At 48.5% G+C, this 24,070-nt stretch overlaps 1 protein-coding gene and 1 long non-coding RNA gene across 3 annotated transcripts; one reads left to right on the top strand and one right to left on the bottom strand.

The window, feature by feature from the left end:
• Positions 1-2,051: 2,051 nt before the first annotated feature.
• LOC113220511 lies at positions 2,052-2,386 on the bottom strand. The gene is made up of 2 exons (XR_003307385.1): positions 2,244-2,386; positions 2,052-2,152 (listed from the first exon to the last, which is right to left on the bottom strand). It is a non-coding gene; the product is annotated as an uncharacterized LOC113220511 (long non-coding RNA).
• A 348-nt stretch (positions 2,387-2,734) lies between these two features.
• Positions 2,735-23,588, top strand: PGD (phosphogluconate dehydrogenase). 2 transcript variants are annotated; one of them, XM_023215310.2, is made up of 13 exons: positions 2,735-2,879; positions 3,381-3,456; positions 4,136-4,315; positions 6,535-6,600; positions 7,562-7,680; positions 11,699-11,768; positions 15,010-15,144; positions 16,647-16,836; positions 20,799-20,929; positions 21,188-21,321; positions 22,296-22,395; positions 22,859-22,981; positions 23,072-23,588. In XM_023215310.2, the coding sequence occupies exons 1-13, from the start codon at positions 2,872-2,874 to the stop codon at positions 23,189-23,191; spliced, it is 1,452 nt and encodes a 483-aa protein (XP_023071078.2). In that variant the 5' UTR covers positions 2,735-2,871; the 3' UTR covers positions 23,192-23,588. The 2 variants fall into 2 exon arrangements, with proteins under 2 accessions (XP_023071078.2, XP_026305553.1); XM_026449768.1 differs by lacking the exon at positions 15,010-15,144.
• The last annotated feature ends 482 nt before the right edge of the window (positions 23,589-24,070 follow it).

The following is a 24,070-nucleotide window of genomic DNA, read 5'->3' as shown; positions in this document are numbered from 1 at the left end:
AAAAAAAAAAAAAAAAAGTTGGCCGGGCGCGGTGGCTCAAGCCTGTAATCCTAGCGCTTTGGGAGGCCCAGACGGGCGGATCACAAAGTCAGGAGATCGAGACCACCCTGGCTAATACGGTGAAACCCCGTCTCTACTAAAGAATACAAAAAACTAGCCGGGCGACGAGGCGGGCGCCTGTAGTCCCAGCTACTTGGGAGGCAGAGGCAGGAGAATGGCGTAAACCTGGGAGGCGGAGCTTGCGGTGAGCTGAGATCCGGCCACCGCACTCCAGCCTGGGCAACAGAGCCAGACTCCGTCTCAAAAAAAAAAAAAAAAAGAAAAAGAAAAAAAAAAAAAAGTTACCTTAAAACCCAGCAATCCACTCCTAAGTATATGTCGAAAATAAAAGAAAACAACAGGCCAGGCGCGGTGGCTCACACCTGTAATGCCAGCACTTTTGGAGGCTGAGGCAGGTGGCTCTCCTGAGCTCAGGAGTTCGAGACCACCCAGGGCAACATGGTAAAACCCCGTCTCCACTAAAAATACAAAAAAATTAACCGGGTGTGGTGGGGCATGCCTCTAGTCCCAGCTACTTGGGAGGCTGAGGCAGGAGAATCGCTTGAGCTCCAGAGGCGAAGGTTTCAGTGAGCCGAGATCGTGCCGTTGCACTCCAGCGTGGGTTACAGAGTGCGACTCCATCTCACACACACTAAAACAAGAAATGAAAACAACAATTTGTACATGAGTTCAAAACAGAATTATTTATTCCCCAAACTAGAAACAATCCACATGTCTATCAACAGACAAGTGGATAAGCAAATGATGATATAATTGCATAATAGAATACCACTCAGCAATGAAAAGGAACCAACCACTCGCACCTACAACAGCGCCGATGAGCCTCAGAAACGTCACGCTAAGTGACAGAAGCCAGACCAAAAAATTACATGCGATTCCATTTCTATGAAATTTTGGGAAAAGGCAAAACCATGCAAAGTAGATCAGAGGTTGGTTGGGAGTGAGAGCAAAGACTGACTACAAATAGGCCCAAGGGAACATTTTGGGGTGATGGGAGTTTTCTAAAAGTGGATTATGGTGATGGCTACACAACAGTATAAATTAAAGATCATGCAAATGTTTACTTACAACGTTTGAATTGTATGACATGTAAATTATCTCATTAAATCTGTATTTTTAAAAAAGAACCGTGCTGTGAAGTCTGACATATTTTAAAGTAGGATGTGTTAGCCGGGCGTGGTGTTGCGTGCCTGTAGTCCTAACTACTCAGGAAGTTGAGAGTAGAAGATTGCTCGACCTCAGGAGTTCAAGGCTGCAGTAAGCTATGATCATGTCACTGCACTCCAGCCTGGGCAACAGAGCAAAGACCCTGTCTTTAAAAAAATTAAAAACTTGCTGGGCACAGTGGCTCACACCTCTAATCCCAGCACTTAGGGAGGCTGAGGCGGGTGGATCACTTGAGGTCAGGAGTTCGAGACCAGCCTGGCCAACATGGTGAAACCCTGTCTCTACGAAAAATAAAAAAATTAGCTGGGTATGGTGACATGTGCCTGTAGTCCCAGCTACTAGGGAGGCTGAAGCAGGAGAATCGCTTGAACCTGGGAGGGGGAGGTTGCAGTGAGCCGAGATCACGCCACTGCCCTCCAGCCTAGAGACAGAGCAAGACTCCATCTCAGCAACAACAAAAAAGGCCGGGCATGGTGGCTCACGCCTGTAATCTCAGCACTCTGGGAGGCCGAGGCGGGCAGATCACGAGATCAGGAGTTTGAGACTAGCCTGGACAAGATGGTGAAACCCCATCTCTACTAAAAATACAAAAATTAGCTGGGCGTGGTGGAAGGCGCCTGTAATCCCAGCTACTTGGGAGGCTGAGGCAGGAAAATTGCTTGAACCCGGGAGGCGGAGGTTGCAGTGAGCTGAGATCACACCACTGCACTCCAGCCCGGGCGATAGTGCGAGACTCCGTCTCAAAAAAAAAAGTCTAAAACTCAAACTTTTGAATAACAATTTTCTCCTAGCAAGAAGGGACTCAGTAAGATGAATAGCGCTGCTTGGCCACTTTGCAAATATCTTTAATGTCTGGCTTAAGATGGCTGGATTTTCATATCTGCCTCTGCATTTAACCCGGTCCATCTCGCGAGTCACACAGCCTCTGCAGAATGAGAAGCGGTTCAGTGCCATTATCTCCGGGCCTGGGTAAAAGACTCAAGTCCTGGCCCCCTCATACTCCGACCGATACATACCACGCCTGCGCTGTCTGCGCCTGGGTCTCTTCACCCGCAGTGAGCGGTCGCAGGGCCCCACATCAGGATCGCCCTGAGGCTCAGCCGTTCCCGGCCCCATTCCGAGTGCGCACAGGACTGAACCAGCACGCCAGGCCCCTGCCCCGGAGCGGAAGGCCACGATGCGGACCCGCACTGTGCACCGCAGTGACCTGAGGAAGGAGCGACGGACGCTGGCGCCAAAGGCGTCCGAGTGCCTGGTAAACTGTAAAGCGCGGTCCTGCGTGAGTTGCTGTAGCTACGGCAGCGCCAGACAGATAGCTAGAAGAACTGAGGTGCAGGTGGGAGGAGCGGAAAGCTCTGCGCGTGGGCGGGGAGCCCCGAGCCTCGCCGGGGCCATGTCAATCTAGGTGCTCTGCGCTCTACTGCTCCGGCCCCCGGGAGTGGGCGGGCACGTTTGCCTCGGATGGTATAACAGGCGTCGGAGAGAGCCAATGGCGTGGCTCATGGCTCCACCCCCTTCTATTCGATTGGCCGGCGCCGAAAAGCCGGGCGTGAGGGCCGCAGCCTCTGGAGGGAGCCGCAGCGGGTCTCTCCCTCACTCGCCCTCCGCGCTTCCCGGCTCTTCGGTTCTGCTCTGTTCGCCGCCATGGCCCAGTGAGTGACTCGCCAGGCGCAGCCGGGCTCGGCCTCAGCGGGCGGGGAACTCTTTGGGAGTCGGGATCTCCCTCGTTCTCTCCGACGCCTCCCATCCTGGAGGTCGCCTGAGCTCATTTGGGGTTCTGGGACCCTCGTCCTGCGGCGTCTCGGGCCCGGAGCTCCTTCCCTGCGGGCCCGGCCCCCTGCTCTCCTGGCCGCGCTGGCTCGGGGCGGGGCGGGTCCCTTCGACGGCCGGGGAGGAGGCGCGGCCAGGCCTCGCCGAGTCTGCAGGGACACCTGCGGGACGCGTGCCAGCCGGAGCCGGGCGCGAGGGCGGGGCTGGGGGCCGCCTGCTCGGCGGAGGCTCTGCAGCGTGCGCGCCCGGCTTCGGGGGGCCCCGGAGGCGCGGAGGAAAGTGCAAACTCCCACTTACGGCCAAACGGGGAAGGCCCAGGCCCCTGGGTTTCAGCGCGTCGAGCGGCGCTGACTCTTTCCTTTGTTCTGTTTCTGCCCCTCCAGAGCTGACATCGCGCTGATCGGATTGGCCGTCATGGGCCAGAACTTAATTCTGAACATGAATGACCATGGCTTTGTGGTAAGCTGCGCGGGCGCATTGTCTTCTCTTTGGTTCCCGGGCTAAGAGGCCGGCGATGGGTTTGGGAGCTCACGGGTCTCCTGGCCGCGCTTTGCGAATGTGCTCTGTTGCTGCTCCTCGCTTTTTGTATGGAAAGGAGAAGCACCCTGTGGGCGTGGGTGGGCCGATCCCGACCTTAGTCCGGCAGAGTGTGCCTGTGGGTCCGTGAGGTTCACAGCCCGAATGAACGGATTAGTGTCTAGTAGAGACGAAGGGTGCGGGAGGAGAACCCCTGCTGGCTGTGTAGAGTTCCAACTTGATTGCGTGATGAGATCTGGGGAGAGTGAAAATGTTTCTTCTAAATGCTAAAGTGGCTTAGACGCCGGGATGATCAGTAGCAACAGACAGAGCCTGTTGAACCGGCCGGTTCCTGGATTTGATTTTGAGTCCTAACAGGTTGGTTGTGGATTCTACCTGATACGCCGGGGGTAGTTGGTCTTCGCCTGGGTTCTCTGCCAGTTTCATTCTACTGAGGTGACATAACTTTACAGTGAGCCTCCCACAGCTTGGGGAGGAAAAGGCACAGGCAGGTCTGACCTCCCCAGAACTTGGGCTGAATGGAAAGGTCCTTGTTACTTGGGCCACAGTCTGAAGGTCTTATGTGTCCTGGATCTCCTACTCAGGTCTTCTGTCCTTCTAGGTCTGTGCTTTTAATAGGACTGTCTCCAAAGTTGATGATTTCTTGGCCAATGAGGCAAAGGGAACCAAAGTGGTGGGTGCTCAGTCCCTGAAAGAGATGGTCTCCAAGCTGAAGAAGCCCCGGCGGATCATCCTCCTGGTGAAGGCTGGGCAAGCTGTGGATGACTTCATCGAAAAATTGGTGAGGCCAGCTCTGCTCTCAGCTGCTACCAGGATAACAGCTGGTTTTGGTTTCTTCCTTTCTCCTTTTAACTCCAGAGATTTTTTTTTTCCAATTTCTGCTAAATTCTGACCAAATGATTGCTCAACTGTTGCAGCGTTGGTTAACTTGATCGGCACTTATGAAGTAACTTTGTGCTTTGGTGGTAGTAATTCTGAGAATACTAACAGACATTTCTTTTTTTTTTTCTTTCTTTTTTTTTTTGAGACGGAGTCTCGCTCTGTTGCCCAGGCTGGAGTGCAGTGGCTGGATCTCAGCTCACTGCAAGCTCTGCCTCCCGGGTTTATGCCATTCTCCTGCCTCAGCCTCCCAAGTAGCTGGGACTACAGGCGTCCGCCACCTCGCCCGGCTAGATTTTTGTATTTTTTAGTAGAGACGGGGTTTCACCGTGTTAGCCAGGATGGTCTCAATCTCCTGACCTCGTGATCCGCCCGTCTCGGCCTCCCAAAGTGCTGGGATTACAGGCTTGAGCCACCGCGCCCGGCCTAACAGACATTTCAATAGAAATTCATTAAGGCAGGGCCCAGTGGCTCAGGCCTGTAATCCCAGCACTTTGGGAGGCTGGTTCAGATGGATCACTTGAGCCCAGGAGTTCAAGACCAGCCTGGGCAACATGGCGAAACCCTGTCTTCACATAAAATAAAAAGAATTAGCTGGGTATGGTGGTGGAAGCTTATGATCCCAGGTTCAAGACCAGCCTGGCCAGCATGGTGAAACCCCATCTCTACTAAAAATATAAAAATTAGCTGGGTGTTATGGTGCACACCTGTAATCCCAGTTACTCGGAAGGCTGAAGAATGAGAATCACTTGAACCTGGGAGGCAGAGGTTACAGTGACCTGAGATTGTGCCACTCAAGTCTGGGCGACAGAGTGACTCTGTCTCAAAAAAAAATGAAAATAAAATCAAGATCTTCTTAGGGAATCCTAGGGAACTGGATGCTTATTTTGTACCAAACAATTTGTTGGCTTTAGCAGGTGTATCTTTTTTGGGAAAAAAAAGGTAGGGGAACCAGTGAAAATAATGTATTTAGATACCCCAAAATAATTCTGTAGTAACAGCTCTGAAAAAACCCAGGGCCTACCCATTTAGAAGAAATGTTTTGCTGTAAGCAGTGCAGTGATACCTCAGGGGAGGCTGAGCATTCCTTTTCTGGAGGAGTGATTTCTTTTCTAGAGGAGTGACTCCTTTTCTAGAGGAGTGGCATCAACGGTGAGGTTGTTTCCACAGGAAGAAGGATTTGTAACCAGTATGCCACTGTTTTTCAAACAAATGACCTAGAAAGGAAGAACTCTGAGTTTAAAAAAAGGATATAGTAAATTTTTTGTGTGGCAAGCTGCCTGTGCTCAGTTTTAGACAGAGAAAACTGAAAAATGGTGGATTATTCTTCAGTATAGGAAAATACTAAGTAGTGTTAACTGGAGCCTTGTAGGGGGAAGATTGAGTAATAAATAATAAAGCCCAGCCTGGTTGGTGTGCTGTAGGTAGATATTCATGTTCACGGCTCTGTCTCTTCCTGATCTCTGAACTGTGGTGATAAAATCATTCATTCATACACTAAACCATTTGATATGTATTCACTGAATCCTCACTCTCTTCTAGACACAGACATTATAGGCAGTATTTAATCTATTTACTTACTTAAAAATAGAAACGGGATCTTGCTGTGCTGTCTGAGCTGGTCTCAAACTCCTGGGCTCAAGCGATTGGCCTGCCTCGACCTCCCAAAGTGTTGGGATTACAGGTGTGAGCCACTGAGCCTGGTCAGCCCTAAACTGTTAGAGTCCTGTAGCCACAGAGAGGATTACTGAAGATTAGATAGGCTGGGTGCGTTGGCCTCCTGCCAAGCCAGGAGGATCTTTTGATTTTGAGCCCAGGAGTTTGAGACTAGCCTGGGCAACGAGACCAGCCTGGGCAACATAGTGAGACTCCATCTCTACAAAAACAATTTTTAAACTAGCTGGGCATTGTGGTTCAAGGAGTTCAAAGTTGCAGTGAGTCACGTTCACACCACTGCAGGAGTTCAGGGTTTCAGTGAGCCATGTTCGCACTTCTGCATTTCAAGCTGGGCAACAGAATGAGACTCTTTTTAGACTCTGTTTATTTGGAATACATTCTTGTTTTAATTTGCCAAGGTATGTTTCATTTCTGGTCTGTCTTAATGCTGGTGTCTGGTTACAGGTACCGTTGTTGGACACTGGTGACATCATCATTGATGGAGGAAATTCTGAATATAGGGACACCACAGTAAGTGTTCTTCAGTCCAGATTCTTCCAGGTTCTGAGAACATTCAAAAAAAAGTGTCAGCACTGCATATGTGACAGTAGGGTGAACAGCCCTGTGGTACTGATTTTTGTGAGATTGCTACTGATATAATAGTTCTCAGCCTTTTTTTCTGTTAAGACACACTTGAGGCCTGTAATCCCAGCCCTTTGGGAGGCCGAGGGGGGTGGACCATGAGGTCAAGAGATCAAGACCATCCTGGCTAACACGGTGAAAACCCATCTCTACTAAAAATACAAAAAATTAGCCTGGCATGGTGGCACGCTACTCCGAGGGCTGAGGCAGGAGAATTGCTTGAACCTGGGAGGCAGAAGGTGCAGTGAGCCGAGTTCGTGCCACTGCACTCCAGCCTGGGCAACAGAGTGAGACTCCATCTGAAAAAAAAAAAAAAAAAAAGACACACTTGGTGGGTGAGATTCTCAGTCACACATACAACTCAGAGGATTAATAGTCAGATACAGCGGGCTGAGAATTATGTTTTAACTCCTCCCCTTCCCCTTCCAAGTAATCCATGATATGTCAGTCTCTAACTGGTTTAGAACCACTCCTCTAATGGTATCAAACGCTGAGGGAAGTCCTGTGTGCTCTGAAGTACTGAATGGCATTAAGTTGTATTAAACCTACTCTTAATTGAGTCTTATTCAAGGTCTTTTCCGGTAAAATGCCAATGTGTGTTTGGCTTGTTTCACTCTGGGGAAGGGGTATGTATCTTGAATGTCCATAGTCTACTGTTTTGGTTTTTAACTTCTACACATAGGGGATTAACTTTTCAGAGTCATCAGTTAGTCCTAGATTCTTGGGTCATTTCCTGTCAAATGCAGGCTCTCCATACCTATCTTCTACTTCCTCTCAGTTATAAGGGAAACTGTTTTTGGGAGCATAATGAAACATGGAAGCATAATGAAATTATTTTTCTGTCCTTCAGAGACGGTGCCGAGACCTCAAGGCCAAGGGAATTTTATTTGTGGGGAGCGGAGTCAGTGGTGGAGAGGAAGGTGCCCGGTACGGCCCATCGCTCATGCCAGGAGGGAACAAAGAAGCGTGGTGAGTGCCATCAGCACTGTGTCCGTCTCTGTACAAGGGAGCGAGACTTTGAGAACAAATAAGCCAGGAGCAGTTCTGCCACCCTGATCTCTGTGGTGCCCTGAGGGTGAGACCCAGGAGATGCTGGCAGTTTCTTTTATCTAGGCATTTTGTTGCTTTGATATATGTGCACAATCCTCTTTTGCCTTTTTTCTTCTGTTATTTCTATCAAGACTGATACCTGAAGTTCTAAATAGGCTTTTTTTTTTCTTGCCCAGGCAGGAGTACAGTGTGGTGAGATCATAGCTCACTGCAACCCCCATCTCCTGGGCTCAAGCAATTCTTATGCCTCAGCCTCCCAAGTAGCTGGGACTACAGGCGCCTGCCACCATGCCCGGTTAATTTTTTGCCTTTTAGTAGAGACAGGGTTTCACCATGTTACCCTGGGTGGTCTCGAACTCCTGACCTTAGGCGATCTGTCTGCCTTGGCCTCCCAAAGTGCAGGGATTACAGGTGTGAGCCACCATGCTCAGCCTCTAAATAGGCTTTAAGGAAGCAGTTTAGATACTGTTCTGTGCAATGTCTGGATGTAGGAATAAGGTCTGCCTCTTTTAGCTGATGTGTAGCCCAAAAGTAACTTTATGTAATAATCATGGGTAACAGGCTGGGCATAGTGGCCCATGCCTATAATCCCAGCACTTTGGGAAGCTGAGGTGGGAGGATCATTTGAGCCCAGGAGTTGAAGATGAGCCTGGACAACATAGCGAGATCTTCTTTCTACAAAAAAAAAAACAAAAAAAAAATTTTTTTTTTTTTTGGAGTCTCACTCTGTTGCCCAGGCTGGAGTGCAGTGGCGTGATCTCGGCTCACTGCAAGCTCTGCCTCCCAGGTTCACACCATACTGCTGCCTCAGCCTTCTGAGTAGCTGGGACTACAGGTGCCCACCACTACGCACGGCTAATTTTTTGTATTTTCGGTAGTGATGGGGTTTTGCCATGTTAGCCAGGATGGTCTTGATCTCCTGACCTCGTGATCCGCCCACCTTGGCCTCCCAAAGTGCTGGGATTACAGGCGTGAGCCACCACGCCTGGCCAACAAAAAATGTTTTAATTAAAACATATAAATTGGCCGGGCATGCTTGCTCACACCTGTAATCCTAGCACTTTGGGAGACTGAGGCGGGCAGATCACCAGGTCAGGAGATCTAGACGATCCTGGCCAACATGGCGAAACGCCGTCTCTACTAAAAATACAAAAATTAGCCAGGCATGGTGGCATGCACCTGTAGTCCCAGCTACTTGGGAGGCTGAAGCAGGCGAATCGCTGGAACCTAGGAGGCAGAGGTTAGTGAGCTGAGATTGCGCCACTGCACTTCACCCTGGCGACAGAGCGAGACTCAGACTCAAAAAGAAAACAAAGCAAAAAAAAAAAAATTATATACGTGTGTGTGTGTGTGTGTGTGTGTATATATATAATTGTGGGTAATCCGCTTGCCCTGGCCTCCCAAAGTGCTGGAATTACAGGCGTGAGCCACCATGCCTGGCCTGCAATATGATTCTTTAATCCTGGGCACGGTGGCTCATGCCTGTAATCCCAGCACTTTGGGAGACTGAGATGGGAGGATCACTTGAAGTCAGGAGTTCAAGACCAGCCTGGCCAACATGGTGAAACCCTGTCTCTACTAATAATACAAAAATTAGCCGGGCATGGTGGGGGGCGCCTGTAATCCCAGCTACCCAGGAGGGTGAGGCACGAGAATCACTTGAACCTGGGAGGCGGAGGTTGCAGTGAGCTGAGATAACACTACTGCACTCCATCATGGGTGACAGAGTGAGACTCAGTCTCAGTAAAAAAGAAAAAATGATTCTTTAAACTACCTTTCTGGTGAATGAGTCTGGGGATTCTCTTCAGTGTGTTATTAATAAAACGCAGAAGTAGAGAGACCTTCCTGCTTCTCAGAAGTTTAAACAGCTGCGTGTGCAGTGGCTTGCACCTGTAGTGCCAGCTATTCAGGAGACTGAGGTGACAGAACTGCTTGAGACCAGGTGTTCAAGGCCAGCCTGGATGACATAGTGAGACCCTGTTTCTTAAGAAAAAAAAAAAAAGGTTTGAAAATACCTCGAAGCACCTGCACAGTGAACAGTTAGAAGGGCAACCAGCAGACAGTGCACATAAAAGTATTTGACATATGGAGTGCTCCAGTTGTTTCCATCAGTTCTCTTTCCTTATACTGTGCTGGCAGAAGTACAAATGGCACCTTTACCTGAAGGACACTGTAAAAGTTCAGTAAAGCTCTGCAGTTTCCAGTGTAGCTGTCTTCATCCCTAATCCTAAATGTTAACTTTGCAACCCTGTAAGATTTCATGTCTGCACCAAGAACTTTTTGTGAGGAAGCCCTGACTGGCCAATAGGGAGCAGAACAGCAAGGGAAAGCCTCAGGAGTAATACATCCCCGTGCTGAGCTGTGGAAGGAATGAACAGCGGCCTTTCCCTGGATGGTAATGTAGCTCTCAAAAACGCTGCCTGGTTCTTAATCCAAATGTCCAGAACCATTCTGTGCCTGGCAGGACACATCCAGACAAGTAAAAGAGGGTCTCTTCACTTGCTAAAAGCCATTATAAGGAGAAATCAAGAAAAGGGAAAAAATTAAAAGAGGATCTCTAAAGGAACTTTGGTATTGCTTGCTGTTTGCAATCATACCATCTGCTGCTGCTGCAATAGAAGTTTCTGAGCCGGGTGTGATGGCTCATGCCTGTCATCTCAGTGACTCGAGGCTGAAGTGGGAGGAGTGCTGGAGCCCAGGAGTTCAAGACCAGCCACATCAACATAGGGAGACCCCGTCTCTGCAACAACAACAAAAATTTGCCAGGCATGGTTGCTCATGCCCACGGTCCCAGCACTTTGGGAAGCTGAAGTGTGAGGATTGCTTGAGGCCAGGAGCTCAACACCAACCTGGGCAACATAGCAAGATCCTGTCCCTACAAAAAATTTTTAATTAGCTGCCTGTGATGGCACACACCTGTAGCCCCACCTACTTGGGAGGCTGAGGCAGGAGGATCATCTAAGTCCAGGAGTTTGGGGCTGCAGGGAGCCGTGATTGCGCCACTGCAGTCCAGCCTGGGCAACAGAGACCCTGTCTCTAAGAAGACATTTCTTCTGGTGCTTTGGTGATGCTTCTGCTCAGCATGTCTGTAGTCTCAGTCTGATAGTCCAGTCTCTGCTTTGAGAGTCCACCAGGATCTGGAGAAGGGCGCCAGTTTCAGTTAAGGGTCTGAAGTTTAGCTTGAGAACTTAGCACATTCATTATCTTTTTTTTTTTGAGACAAAGTCTCGATCTGTCACCCAGGCTGGAGTGCAGTGGTGCCATCTCGACTCACTGCAACCTCCGCATCCCGGATTCACTCCATTCTCCTGCTGAGTAGCTGGGACTACAGGCACCTGTCACAACACCCGGCAAATTTTTTGTGTTTTTGGTAGAAACGGGGTTTCACCATGTTAGCCGGGATGGTCTCGATCTGACCTCGTGATCCGCCCGCCTCGGCCTCCCATAGTGCTGGGATTACAGGCGTGAGCCACCGCGCCCGGCCCATTCATTATCTTTTTGTGGGCGCTTCCACCTCCCATTAGAAACAAAAAGATGGGCCTGGTGCGGTGGTGGCTTATGCCTGTAATCCTAGCACTTTGGGTATCCATGGTGGGTGGATCACTTGAGCTCAGGAGTTTGAGACCAATCTGGGCAACATGGCAAAACCCCATCTCTACAAAATCCAAAAAATTAGCTGGGCATGGTGTCACATATCTGTAGTCTCAGCTACTTAGAGGGCTGAAGCAGGAAGATCACTTGCACCTGGGAGGTTGAGGCGGCTGCAACAAGCTGAGATCACACCACTGCACTCCAGCCTGGGTGACAAAATGAGACCCTGTCTCAAAAAAAAAAAAAAAAAAAACCGGAAAAGATGGGGGTTGTTGTCTATGAGTATGTAATTGGGCTTTCAGCCTGTCTCTTCTCATTAGCTGAACCGCACTGTTTCTTTCCACAGGCCCCACATCAAGACCATCTTCCAAAGCATTGCTGCAAAAGTAGGAACTGGAGAACCCTGCTGTGACTGGGCAAGTTCTGGGCTACTGTTTAAAGCCAGTTGGCAACACGAGCGTGTCTAAGTGATGAAGTGTGCAGAGAAAGGCCACCATGGTCTCCCAGTGGTTAGCTTGGTGACATAAACATCTCAATCTTTGATTGCTAGCATAGCCAACACCTAGAATGCATGCCTGCTGTTCACATCTTTGTATCTTAACTGACTGTTCATGGCCTTGAGGTTGATACTAAAAGCAGCCTTCTGTAATTCATCTAAAAGATGGATCCCTTAAAAAGGAATAGGATGAAGTGAAGTAAGATTTTTTTTTGAGCCATATTATTTCACGGCCAAAGGAAAGAATGTCAGGATCAAAAGTGGCGTTTGCTTGCGTGGGTGAAAGGAAGAGGACTGAATGTACTGTTGCCGTGTCATATGTCCTGGCTATGAATGTGGAAAATTCCCCTCCTCATACTGTGGGATTCAGGCATTCTGTGCTTGAACAAAGTCACTTGTGGACTTGCACCCTCACTGAATGCGAAGGAGACCTAGCCTAGTTCATAGTGCAGTGGCACCATCTCGGCTCACTGCAACCTCCGCCTCCCAGGTTCAAGTGATCCTCCTACCTCAACCTCCTGAGTAGCTGGGACTGCAGGTGCATGCCACCACGCCTTTCCAATTTTTGTATTTTTTGTAGAGATGGGGTTTCACCATGTCGCCCAGGCTGGTCTCGAACTCCTGGACTCTCAAGTCATCTGCCTGCCTTGGCCTCCCAGAGTGCTGAGGTTACAGGCATGAGCCACCATGCCCGGCCTCGTGTTGCCGTTAAAGTAAACTTTATCTCATATTGTAGTTCAGCCCATGCTGTGGAAGGAAAAAAATAGGCTCAGGAGACCTGAGTGGCAATTCTGGCTTTTTGTTAACTGTGACATCAGGCAGGCCATGTCCCTTCATGGACCTCAGTTTCCTTATCTGTAAGATATGGGGTTGGACTACATGATCTCCAAGCTCTCTTTAGCTCCTGATTCCCTTTAATTTTATATCAGCAATTTTAATGCTAATTTTCAATTTTATTTTATATGAGATGAACAGTGAGGTTGAAACAAGGACTCAGGCCTCTGAGGAATCTAGGAAGCCCCCCGCCTAGGCCTGCCACTGCTTGGTGGCTTTGGCTACAGCAGCTCACCTGCCCTTACCTTTTCACCAGTGGTCGGCCATTGAGCTCAGTCAGAATCTGCTTAGGGTAGAGAGAGGCTGGTGCTGGGACTGACATAAAGGGCTGAGTAATCTTCTCATTAGTATGAAGGATTGGAAAGGGACTTCTGTTCCCTGATAGTAGATGACCGTGGTAAAAGGCTGGGCGCAGTGGCTCATGCTTGTGATCCAGCATTTTGGGAGAATCCCTTGAGACCAGGAGTCAAGGCTGCAGTGAGCAGTGATCATACCACTGTACTCCAGCCTGGGTAATAGAGTGAGACCCTGTCTCTTAAACAAAAACAAAAAGATCACTGCAGTAAAAGCGAGTGGTAGCAACTTCTTCTTCTTCTTTTTTTTTTTTTGAAACAGAGTCTTGCTCTGTCATCCAGGCTGGAGTGCAGTGGCGTAATCTCCGCTCACTGCAACTTCCGCCTCCCAGGTTCAAGTGATTCTTATGCCTCAGCCTCCAGTGTAGCTGGGATGACAGGCATATGCCACCATGCCTGGCTAATTTTTGTATTTTTGGTAGAGATGGTGTTTCACCATGTTGCCCAGGCTGGTCTTGAACTCCTGACTTCAAGTAATTGGCCACCTCGGCCTCCCAAAGTGTTGGGATTATAGGTGTGAGCCATCGCACGCAGCCTGCAACTTCTTTTTATATACACACGCTTAGGACAAAGTCATGAAGAGAAGCATCGTCCTTGCTTCTATGTGTGTTGATCAAGCAGGTGCTCCTTAGTTCATGGCTGAAGTGGCAGGAAGGGTAAGGTGAAGTAAGATACTGGTAGCCATGTTACTGCATGACCAGAGTGTCAAAATCAGAAGTCGGCGGGGGCAGCAATAGAAACATGGACAAGGCCAGGTGTGGTGGCTCATGCCTGGAATCCCAGCACTGTGAGAGGCTGAGGTGAGTGGATCACCTGAGGTCAGCAGTTTGAGACCAGCCTGGCCAACATGGTGAAACCCCATCTCTACAAAAATACAAAAATTAGCCGAGTGCGGTGTTGTGCTCCTGTAATCCCAGCTCATCGGAGGCTGAGGCGTTAGAATTGGGTAAACCCAGGAAGCAGAGGTTGTGGTGAGCCAAGATCACACTGCTACACTCCACACTCCAGCCTGGGCGACGGAGTGAGACTCCGTCTCAAAAAAAAAAAAGAAACATGGACAGTGGAGTCCTGATGTAAGCGTCAGTCGTATCGGTCCAGGTGCTGACAGCCAGGAGAGAGACTGCCCACGTCATCCAAACACCTGGCCTCCTGGGCAGGTGGGTCGCTGTCGTGGAGCTGGGTGTAGATGACTGAGAACCTGATGCCATGAACTGTTTGGCTCTCATCACTCCCTTTGTTCCAGTTCCTTGATAACTAAATCATTTTCAGATAATCTGACTTCCCAGTTGCTTATCTGTAGGGACAGACTGTGTTGACCAGACTAAAATTTGTAACCACGAAGATCCATAGTTAAGGTTTTCATCCTACATTCATAAGCTGGTATTCTGATCTTATATATCTTGCCAGCTTATCAATAAAGATCTGGTCAATGATGGGGCCTTGGAAGAACTCCTTTCTGGGCTTACAAGTTTGAAACCTTGGATCTAGGGTCATTTTACTTTTCAGTAGCCATTAGAAACAACTACATTTATATTTTGAAAAAACAAAAGTGATTTAATTAGCCAATATATTTTAACCTCTAGTTGCTAGAAAAGTGGTAACTTTGGGAACAAGAGGACTTTTTTTCTTATGGGTAGGGGCTGGGAAGGCGGGGAGTTGCTTTGCTTTGAATGATGAGAAAGACTAGAAAATACAGGCTAGAGAGCCATAGGTATTGAGAGTGAATTCAGGGACTTTGAGGAACCTTGAGAAGAATGAGTCTAGAATTAGTGTTAAATAATGCTGTTGTGGATTGAAGCTTGTATTGAATTGCTGTATGCTGCTTGTATCAAAAATACTGTATTCATTTTATACTTGTTATTTTTTGTGTGGAGAGGTAGCCTTGCCAGGGACGTTGTTGGCGTCAAAGCTGATGTGGACTTCTCCGGTGTGTCGCCTGTCTCTCTGAAGGCCTCTTGGTGCTTGTCCTGACAGGTGGGAGATGAGGGAGCAGGCCACTTCGTAAAGATGGTGCACAACGGGATAGAGTATGGGGACATGCAGCTGATCTGTGAGGCATACCACCTGATGAAAGACGTGCTGGGCATGGCGCAGGACGAGATGGCCCAGGTGAGGCCCCGGCACTGCCTCTGTGTCCATTCTGCAGGGAGTGCTCAGTTTGCCATGGACACTGAATCTTTTCTTCATTCCTATCCCCTTGGCCATTCTGGTGGCCTGCATGGACTCAGCCTAATTTAAGGGAAACTTAGTAATAGGGCTATACACTATGCTAGTGAGTCACTAAGCAGAAAGTCCCCCCAGAGTCTGGGTGGTTATCATCGCCACCGTTTAGCATAACTGACCTGGTGTCAGGCACTGTGTCACTCCACACACCTGCCTCATTTACTCCACAGTTGTCCCACATGGCAGGTGCAGCAGAAGCTTTCTTTACTCATCCAGTTGGGATTGGCGTTTTGATAGTTAATCCAAAAAGTCAGTCCAAGCAGGGGCACCAAAGCATTTCCCCCAACATTTTATTATGAAAACATTCAAACGTGCAGCACAGAAGTTGAGAGTTTTACAGTGAACGCCTGGACATACACCACCTCCTTTCCCCCGCCCACAGCTTCCTGTACGTGCCTTCTCAGTGTCTGTCCACCCCCAACCAATTTCATCTCAGTTTTTGGATACATTCAAAGTAAACTGCAGGTATCCATACTTTTGTTTTCCCTAAATACTTTAGATGAATGTATCTTTATCATGAGGTAAACATAGATTTTAACTGAAAACACAGGAAAGGACCTTCATTCACCCATCATTTTTTGTAGGGCCAAGGCCTTCTCTTTAAGTATGGTTTGCTGATGTGCTTTCTAGTCATGTCTTACCATCTAGAATTTCTAGTTTCAGTTATTTCCAGTGGGAAATGATTTGCAGACACTAGCAAGGCATACAGGATAGAAGCTTTCCAGGTTTTCTGTTGATTTCCTCCTAGTTTTTTATTCGTGTCATCCTCACTTATTTTGACTATTGTTTGTTCCACTGGCTTGCTGTTAATTGTTCTAAAACATTACCTTAGTTTTCTTTCACAGAAAAAGCGCTTTTCTTTTTGTGTTCATTTTTAAATGGTGTATATAATATTTAATGTGTTGGCTCAGCAAACACACGAGTGCTTTACTGTATGCCAGGCATGATTCTAAATCCTGGGGATATACTAGTGAAGAAAGCAAAGTGCCTGCCCTCCCGGAGCTGGGAAGACAGAGAGAAATAAACAAACAATATCAAACTAGTTAGCGATGACTGTGAGAGTGAAGAGTAAACTGGGACGAGATCGGGTGATTGCAGAAGGCTTCTGGGGAGGCGACCGCACAGAGACATAAGTGAAGTGAGGAGCCCTTGACTCTGAGGAGACAACACTTCTGGTGGCCAGAAATTCAGCATAACCAGGTTCAGAACAAACACAACTGACTCTGGGTTAGCATAAAACTCAACCAGCAGGAGCAGAAGTCCCCAGGCAGACGCGAGCAGAGCCTGCTGGCAACCGTGAGCATTGGTCAGCATGGACATTGGACAAGGGGCTTCCTTGCACAGCCCTCGTTCCTCTCACATGGTTCTCTCCTGTGTTCTGCACGCAGGCCTTTCAGGATTGGAATAAGACAGAGCTAGACTCGTTTCTGATTGAAATCACAGCCAATATACTCAAGTTCCAAGACACCGATGGCAAATACCTGCTGCCAAAGATCAGGGACAGCGCGGGGCAGAAGGGCACGGGGAAGTGGACCGCCATCTCCGCCCTGGAGTATGGCGTACCCGTCACCCTCATTGGTAATGTTACGCTTTTCACTTGGGCCCTTTCATCCACTATTCTGATCTTGCTATCTGGAGGACTGATACAGACTGGTCTTTAGAGAATCTCTTCAGCCCTCTTCAGCTTTCAGAGTGCCTGTTGCTCTTTCTTGTGTTGAAGAAACTGACAGTGTGAGAGAGGCTGACACTGCTTTTGATTCTCTTCTTTGTAGTTCTTACCTTATTCCTACAAATGGTGAGGTAAATTCAGAAGTGACTGTCCTTCCTATCCAGTTTTATCTTTGGAGTATTTTAGCATTAGTGAGGTAATTATAGTCAGTGATCTAAGATCTTATTTATGAGGCAGGTAACTTCAGTGAAATTTTTCATAGAAAAGTTCATCAATAACAGGGCCAGGCACAGTGGTTCACGCCTGTAATCCCAGCACTTTGGGAGACCAAGGCGGGTGGATCACAAGGTCAGGAGATCGAGACCATCCTGGCTAACACGATGAAACCCCGTCTCTACTAAAAATACAAAAAATTAGCTGGGTGTGGTGGCAGGCATAGTCCCAGCTACTCGGGAGGCTGAGGCAGGAGAATCACTTGAACCCAGGAGGCAGAGGTTGCAGTGAGCTGAGATGGCACCACTTCACTCCAGCCTAGGCGACAGAGCGAGACTCCATCTCAGAAAAAAAGAAAAATTAGCCGGGCATGGTGGCAGGTGCCTATAATCCCAGCTACTCAGGAGGTTGAGGCATGAGAATCCCTTGAACCCAGGAGGCAGAGGTTGCAGTGAGCAGAGATCGTGCCACTGCACTCCAGCCTGGGCATCAGAATGATACTCCATGCCCCCGCCAAAAAAAGTTCATGAATAACATAGGCTTATGTACTCAGAAATTATTAAAAATTTCCTTTTTTCCCCCCAGATATTAAAAAAATAAAAATTACCTATCTATTTGAGTCCTTGTTGTTTTGCTAAGTTCTTCCCCTTCCTCTTTTAGAAGAAAGCCACTATCCTGAGGTTGGTCTGTATCCTGCCCACTTGTTTTTATCTTACATTAATGAGCTAAGCATTAAACTCAGAAAGATAAAGAAATAATAAAAGAAACAGAAAACAAGAGGGGATTAACAATATCAAAATGTTGGCGGTAGGTGGGAGGGTTTGGTTTTTCTGTGTGTGTATGTTTGTTTTTTGAGACAGAGTCTTGCTCTGTCGCCCAGGCTGGAGTTCAATGGCACAATCTTGGCTCACTGCAACCTCCGCCTCTCAGATTCAAGTGATTCTCCTGCCTCAGCCTCCCGAGTAGCTGGGATTACAGGCATACGCTACCATGCCTGGCTAATTTTTGTGTATTATTGGTGGAGACGGGGTTTCACCATATTGGTCAGGCTGATCTCGAACTCCTAACCTCAGGGGATCTGCCCACCTTGGCTTCCCAAAGTGCTGGGATTGCAGGCATGATTCACCATGCCCGGCAAAGTTGGTTCTTTAAGAGTAAAATACATAGACTTCTGGCAGGAATGAAAAGGGAGAAAGAAAGATGCCTCTCATGGTTAATGAAAGGCTGATCTTTGCTTCTGGCAGAATGTTCTCACTATATTAAACAGAATTGGGCCAGGCACTGTGGCTCACGCCTGTAATCCCAGCACTTTGGGAGGCTGAGGTGGGCGGATCACGAGGTCAGGAGTTTGAGACCAGCCTGACCAACATGGTGAAACCCCATCTCTATTAAAAATACAAAAATTAGGTGGGCGTGGTGTTGCGCGCCTGTAATCCCAGCCAGTCAGGAGGCTGAAGCAGGAGAATCACTTGAACCTGGGAGGCGGAATTTGCAATGAGCCGAGATGGCACCACTGCACTCCAGCCTGGGCGACAGAGTGAGATTCCACCTCAAAAATAATAAAATAAAACAGAATTTTTCCTGTTTGCTCCTCTAGATACAGGTTGTCTTTCTCTCCCTAGACTCTTCTCACCTTTTGACCTCCCTGTTTATTGTGCCTTGCCTTATTGATGAACTGTGGTGTCAAGCAGAGTCAGGAGGGAAGTCGGTGGTTTCTACAGTTGGGTGCTGTGTAGGAGGAAGTTGGCTGCTTTTAGCAGATCTGAGCCATAACATAGGTGAGGAGGGAGGGGCCAATAGCTAGGAGCACGGACTCAAGTATATGTGGATGAGGGCCGGGGGCCGGAAGGGGAGGGGTATGTGGGGATGGCTGGGGGGCAGCCCAGATAAGACTTTCAACACTGGGCAGCAGCGTCTACACAGGCGGTCTGTGTAGATCCCTGCGTCTCACTTCCCGCAGGGCTGACCAGTGGCCAGAGGTGGGACTGGCCAGGCTTGGCCCAGCCAAGTCTCGGAGCAGAGGACACTGAGTGAGGGATCCCCCGGGCCACCCTGACTGGCCTGTGGCTCTCCTGACACCACAAGAGAGGTCCAGGAGCTCCTGCTGTCCTCCTGTGGATCCATATACCCCTTTGCCCAGGGTGGCCGGGCCCACCCCCTGGCTGAGAGCCATCATTATTTGTGAACTAACAGGGAAGTCTTCCAGCTGCCCTCTTCCCCCTGTAACAGGAAGGGTTTGCCTCATCACCCGTTGCACCAGTCATCTTACAAAGCTTCCTTCTAGAAATGCTAAGTCATCCTGTGTGTGCGTGTGGCCAGGAGAGAGGTAGCTGCTTCCGCGTGTTTTGAGTAGGGTTAGCAATCTCAAGCCCTAGCTGCTCCTCTTTCCTGAGAAGCACAGTCCTCTGTTAGTTCCCCGAGATTTTACTTCATTTTGTCTGTGGGGGAAAAGTGGCCGAAGAGTCGTAGATTCTAACAATAAATTGTCAGTTGAGTAAGTAGTCTTTTATAAGGCATACTTTCTGAAAATACTGAATGTCTTAAAGTACTACATTGACTTTTTAATTCAAATGAAGTGGTGAAACTTTAATGACTACAGCTATACTGAAAACCGTAAAATATAAAAAACCTAATTTTGAGAGCTGTCTGTAAATGTGACTTCTCAATGTAAAATCTTAAAAAAAAAAAAAATTAAAGTCCTCTAAATTGAATTTGAAATTTTGCTCATGGACCGACACTGAGTACTCTACGTAACAGTGGTTTTTATTTGATTTTCCTGGTTTTAGAGACAGGGTCTCGCTCTTGCCCAGGCTGGAGAGCAGTGGGGGGATCATGGCTCACTGTAGCCTTGAACTTCTGGGCTCAAGTGATCCTCCCACCTCAGCCTCCCAACGTGCTGGGATTACAGGTGTGAGCCACCACGCACAGCCATAACAATGGTTTTTCTCTCTTCATTTTCCCTCAAAACTCCCTTTTGAATGTCACATTAATCTTTGCGGTTGAATACTCATATTTACATTGGAAGATTGTCTTGGAGTTTTAGTTATCAAATTAACTATTTAGAGCTTCTTATAAAAGTTCCTTCTGATCCATGTCAACTTTTGTGGCCTAAGGTTGAAATTTTCAGCGCTTTGTATAAACAGACTTTCCTGCTCCATCTTTCATCTGGTTGCTATGTGAACTTTGGTAATTTTCACGTGCGCCCATGTGAAAAGACCACCAAACAGGCTTTGTGTAAGCAATAAAGCTTTTTAATCACCTGGATGCAGGTGGGCTGAGTCTGAAAAGAGTCAGTGAAGGGAGAGCGGTGGGGCCGTTTTATAGGGTTTGGGTGGGTAGTGGAAAATTACAGTCAAAGGGGGTTTTTCTCTTACGGACGGGGCAGGGTTCGTTCACAAGGTGCTCAGTGGGGAAGCTTCTGAGCCAGGAGAAGGAATTTCACAAGGTTCATTGCTCAGTTACGGTGGGGCAGGAACAAATCACAATGGTGGAATGTCACCAGTTAAGGCAGGAACCGGCCATTTTCACTTCTTTCGTGATTCTTCACCTGCTTCAGGCCATCTGGATGTATTCGTGCAGGTCACAGGGATGTGGTGGCTTAGCTTGGGCTCAGAGGCCTGACAGTCATCTGTTTCCTCTTCCTGATCCCCCCTTGTAGGAGAAGCTGTCTTTGCTCGGTGCTTATCATCGCTGAAGGATGAGAGAATTCAAGCTAGCAAAAAGCTGAAGGGTCCCCAGAAGTTCCAGTTTGATGGTGATAAGAAATCATTCCTGGAGGACATTCGGAAGGTGGGACAGAGTCCCTGGCAGTGGTCTTTGTTGGTCCCGTGGAAGGCAGTGGGGGTGGGGATTGTCGTGGGAGAACACGCGAGGCCACGGGATGCCAGGTGGAATGAAGTTCAGCCTTCGCTGGGATCTTGACTTACAGCTTTTTCCTAGAGTCTTGTCCCTTCTGGCATCTCCACTGCTGATAAGAATAAGACTGGTAGACGTAAGGCGGTCACTTTCCTAATGGCAATCCTAATGGGTCTCTGTGTCACTCTTTAGGCCCTCTACGCTTCCAAGATCATCTCTTATGCTCAAGGCTTTATGCTGCTAAGGCAGGCAGCTACCGAGTTTGGCTGGACCCTCAATTATGGTGGCATCGCCCTAATGTGGAGAGGGGGCTGCATCATCAGAAGGTAAGTGAGAGGCAGCCCAGGGTCCGACAGGAAGGATTCATGCTGCTGTGCAGAAGTGCGATCTTAGGACTTAGCTTGAGCAGTTTCCAGGGGTGGGCAGTTAGCCCCGTCAGTGGACACAGGCAGCAAGATAGTTAGATTTTGTGGCTCCCTTCTTCACTATACCTCAGTTGCTCTACCTAGATCGTCCACATTACACCTTTTTTTTTAAGTAGTTCTGTGAGAACTGTTATGCCCTCTGGCCTTGCCTCTTGGGACTTTTGCTGTGTATTTTCATTGGAAATGTCAAATCATAGAAAACGTAGCATTCCTACACATGACGTTACATCATTCTCATGCTGGCTGAAGATTCATTTGATGAATCTGATTTTTCTGAAATAGATGATTCTGGTGATTCAGATGATTCTAATATTAGTTCTCTTTAGAAATAACTCCAAGAATAGTTTTTGTATTTTATTTTCACATTGAAAATCAGTCAGATTTGCTTCAGCCTCAAAAAGCGTGTTTAAAATTAAATGAGCGCTGGCAGGGAGCTGCACTTTTTATCTAAACAGGAAAAGGGTTAACCAGTAGCTCGAAGAGATAAGAAATGTAACTTTGTACTTCACTAGGGTATACATCGGCTTCCAGCTTACTTCCCTGTTAAGAGTTATTCATTGCTTTCGGCCTGGTGCGGTGGCTCACGCCTGTAATCCCAGCACTTTGGGAGGCTGAGGCAGGCAGATCACAAGGTCAGGAGATCGAGACCATCCTGTGAAACCCTGTCTTTACTAAAAGTACAAAAATTAGCTGGGCGTAGTGGTGCGTACCTGTAATCCCAGCTACTCGGGAGGCTGAAGCAGGAGAATCGCTTGAACCTGGGAGGCAGAGGTTGCAGTGAGCCGAGATCATGCCACTGCATTCCAGCCTGGTGACAGAGCGGGACTCCGTCAAAAAAAAGATTCATTGCTTTTTTCCCTCCTCGATTATTTCAGTGTATTCCTAGGAAAGATAAAGGATGCATTTGATGGAAACCCGGAGCTTCAGAACCTCCTACTGGACGACTTCTTTAAGTCAGCTGTTGAAAACTGCCAGGTATGTAGCCTAGAGCTGGCGCCAAGGTTACTCTACCTCCCTGGGGCCATCAGTTGTGTTTTTTTTGTTTGTTTGTTTGTTTGTTTTTTGAGACGGAGTCTTGCTCTGTCTCCCAGGCTGGAGTGCAGTGGCGCTGCAATCTGCACCTCCTGGGTTCAAGTGATTCTCCTGCCTCAGCCTCCTAAGTAGCTGGGATTACAGGCACATGCCACCATGCCCGGCTAATTTTTTTTTTTTGTATTTTTACTAGAGTTGGAGTTGCACCATGTTGGTCAGGCTTGTGTTGAACTCCTGACCGCGTGATCCGCCCGCCTCAGCCTCCCAAAGTGCTGGGATTACAGGCGTGCGCCACTGTGCCTGGCCTTACCATCAGTTTTTCATTTATCCACATTGATGTGAATAAAAGTCTGTCAGCGTCACCAGGGGCAGATCACTAACCTCTGGCCATGCATTTTGTGCTCAGGACTCCTGGCGGCGAGCAGTCAGCACTGGGGTCCAGGCTGGCATTCCCATGCCCTGTTTTACTACTGCCCTCTCCTTCTATGATGGGTACAGACATGAGATGCTTCCAGCCAACCTCATCCAGGTAAGCCTGTGGAGCAGGGGTTAACCTGGCTGGCCGCTGGGGGACGTGCGCCATGGACTGTCCTGACCAACCTACTCTCTCATTTCCTAGGCGCAGCGGGATTACTTCGGGGCTCACACCTATGAACTGTTGGCCAAACCAGGGCAGTTTATCCACACCAACTGGACAGGCCACGGTGGCAGTGTGTCATCCTCGTCATACAATGCCTGATCGTGCTGCTCCTGTCACCCTCCACGATTCCACAGACCAGGACATTCCATGTGCCTCATGGCACCGCCACCTGGCCCTTTGCCCTATTTTCTGTTCAGATCTTTTTTTAAAGTGTTGTAAGAGACTCCTGAGGAAGACACACAGTTTATTTGCAAAGTAGCTCTGTGAGAGCCACCGTGCCCTCTGCGCTTGCCTCTTGGGACTGACCAGGAGCTGCTCATGTGCGTGAGAGTGGGAACCATCTCCTTGTGGCAGTGGCTTCCGCCTGCCCCCTGTGCTGGTGCGGTTCCCATCACGCAGTCGGGAAGGATGTTCGTGCACTCCGATCAACTGGAACCTCTATCATGCGGCTGAATTCCCTTTTCCCTTTACTCAGTAAAAGCTACATCAGACTGATGCTCTTTCTCCAGATTCTTAGTCTCGCCTCAGCCGCATGGAGCCATTATCCCCATTGGCAGAAAGATTTTTCTTTAAAAACAAAGACTAGGCCGGGCGCGGTGGCTCCAGCCTGTAATCCCAGCACTTTGGGAGGCCGAGACGGGCGGATCATGAGGTCAGGAGATCGAGACCATCCTGGCTAACACGGTGAAACCCCGTCTCTACTAAAAATACAAAAAACTAGCCGGGCGAGGTGGCGGGCGCCTGTAGTCCCAGCTACTCTGGAGGCTGAGGCAGGAGAATGGCGTGAACCCGGGAGGCGGAGCTTGCAGTGAGCTGAGATCTGGCCACTGCACTCCAGCCTGGGCGGCAGAGCCAGACTCCTTCTCAAAAAAAAAAAAAAAAAAAAACAAACAAAACAAAGACTCGAATAACACAAGAAACACCACATTTAGGATCATGCTTCACTTGGAGGAGGCAGGCAGGGAGGGCGCACCAGAG

Source organism: Piliocolobus tephrosceles, chromosome 1 (assembly GCF_002776525.5).
Source record: "Piliocolobus tephrosceles isolate RC106 chromosome 1, ASM277652v3, whole genome shotgun sequence".
In the NCBI taxonomy this organism is placed as follows: Eukaryota; Metazoa; Chordata; class Mammalia; order Primates; family Cercopithecidae; genus Piliocolobus; species Piliocolobus tephrosceles.
This window is presented reverse-complemented; position numbering and strand designations above follow the sequence as displayed.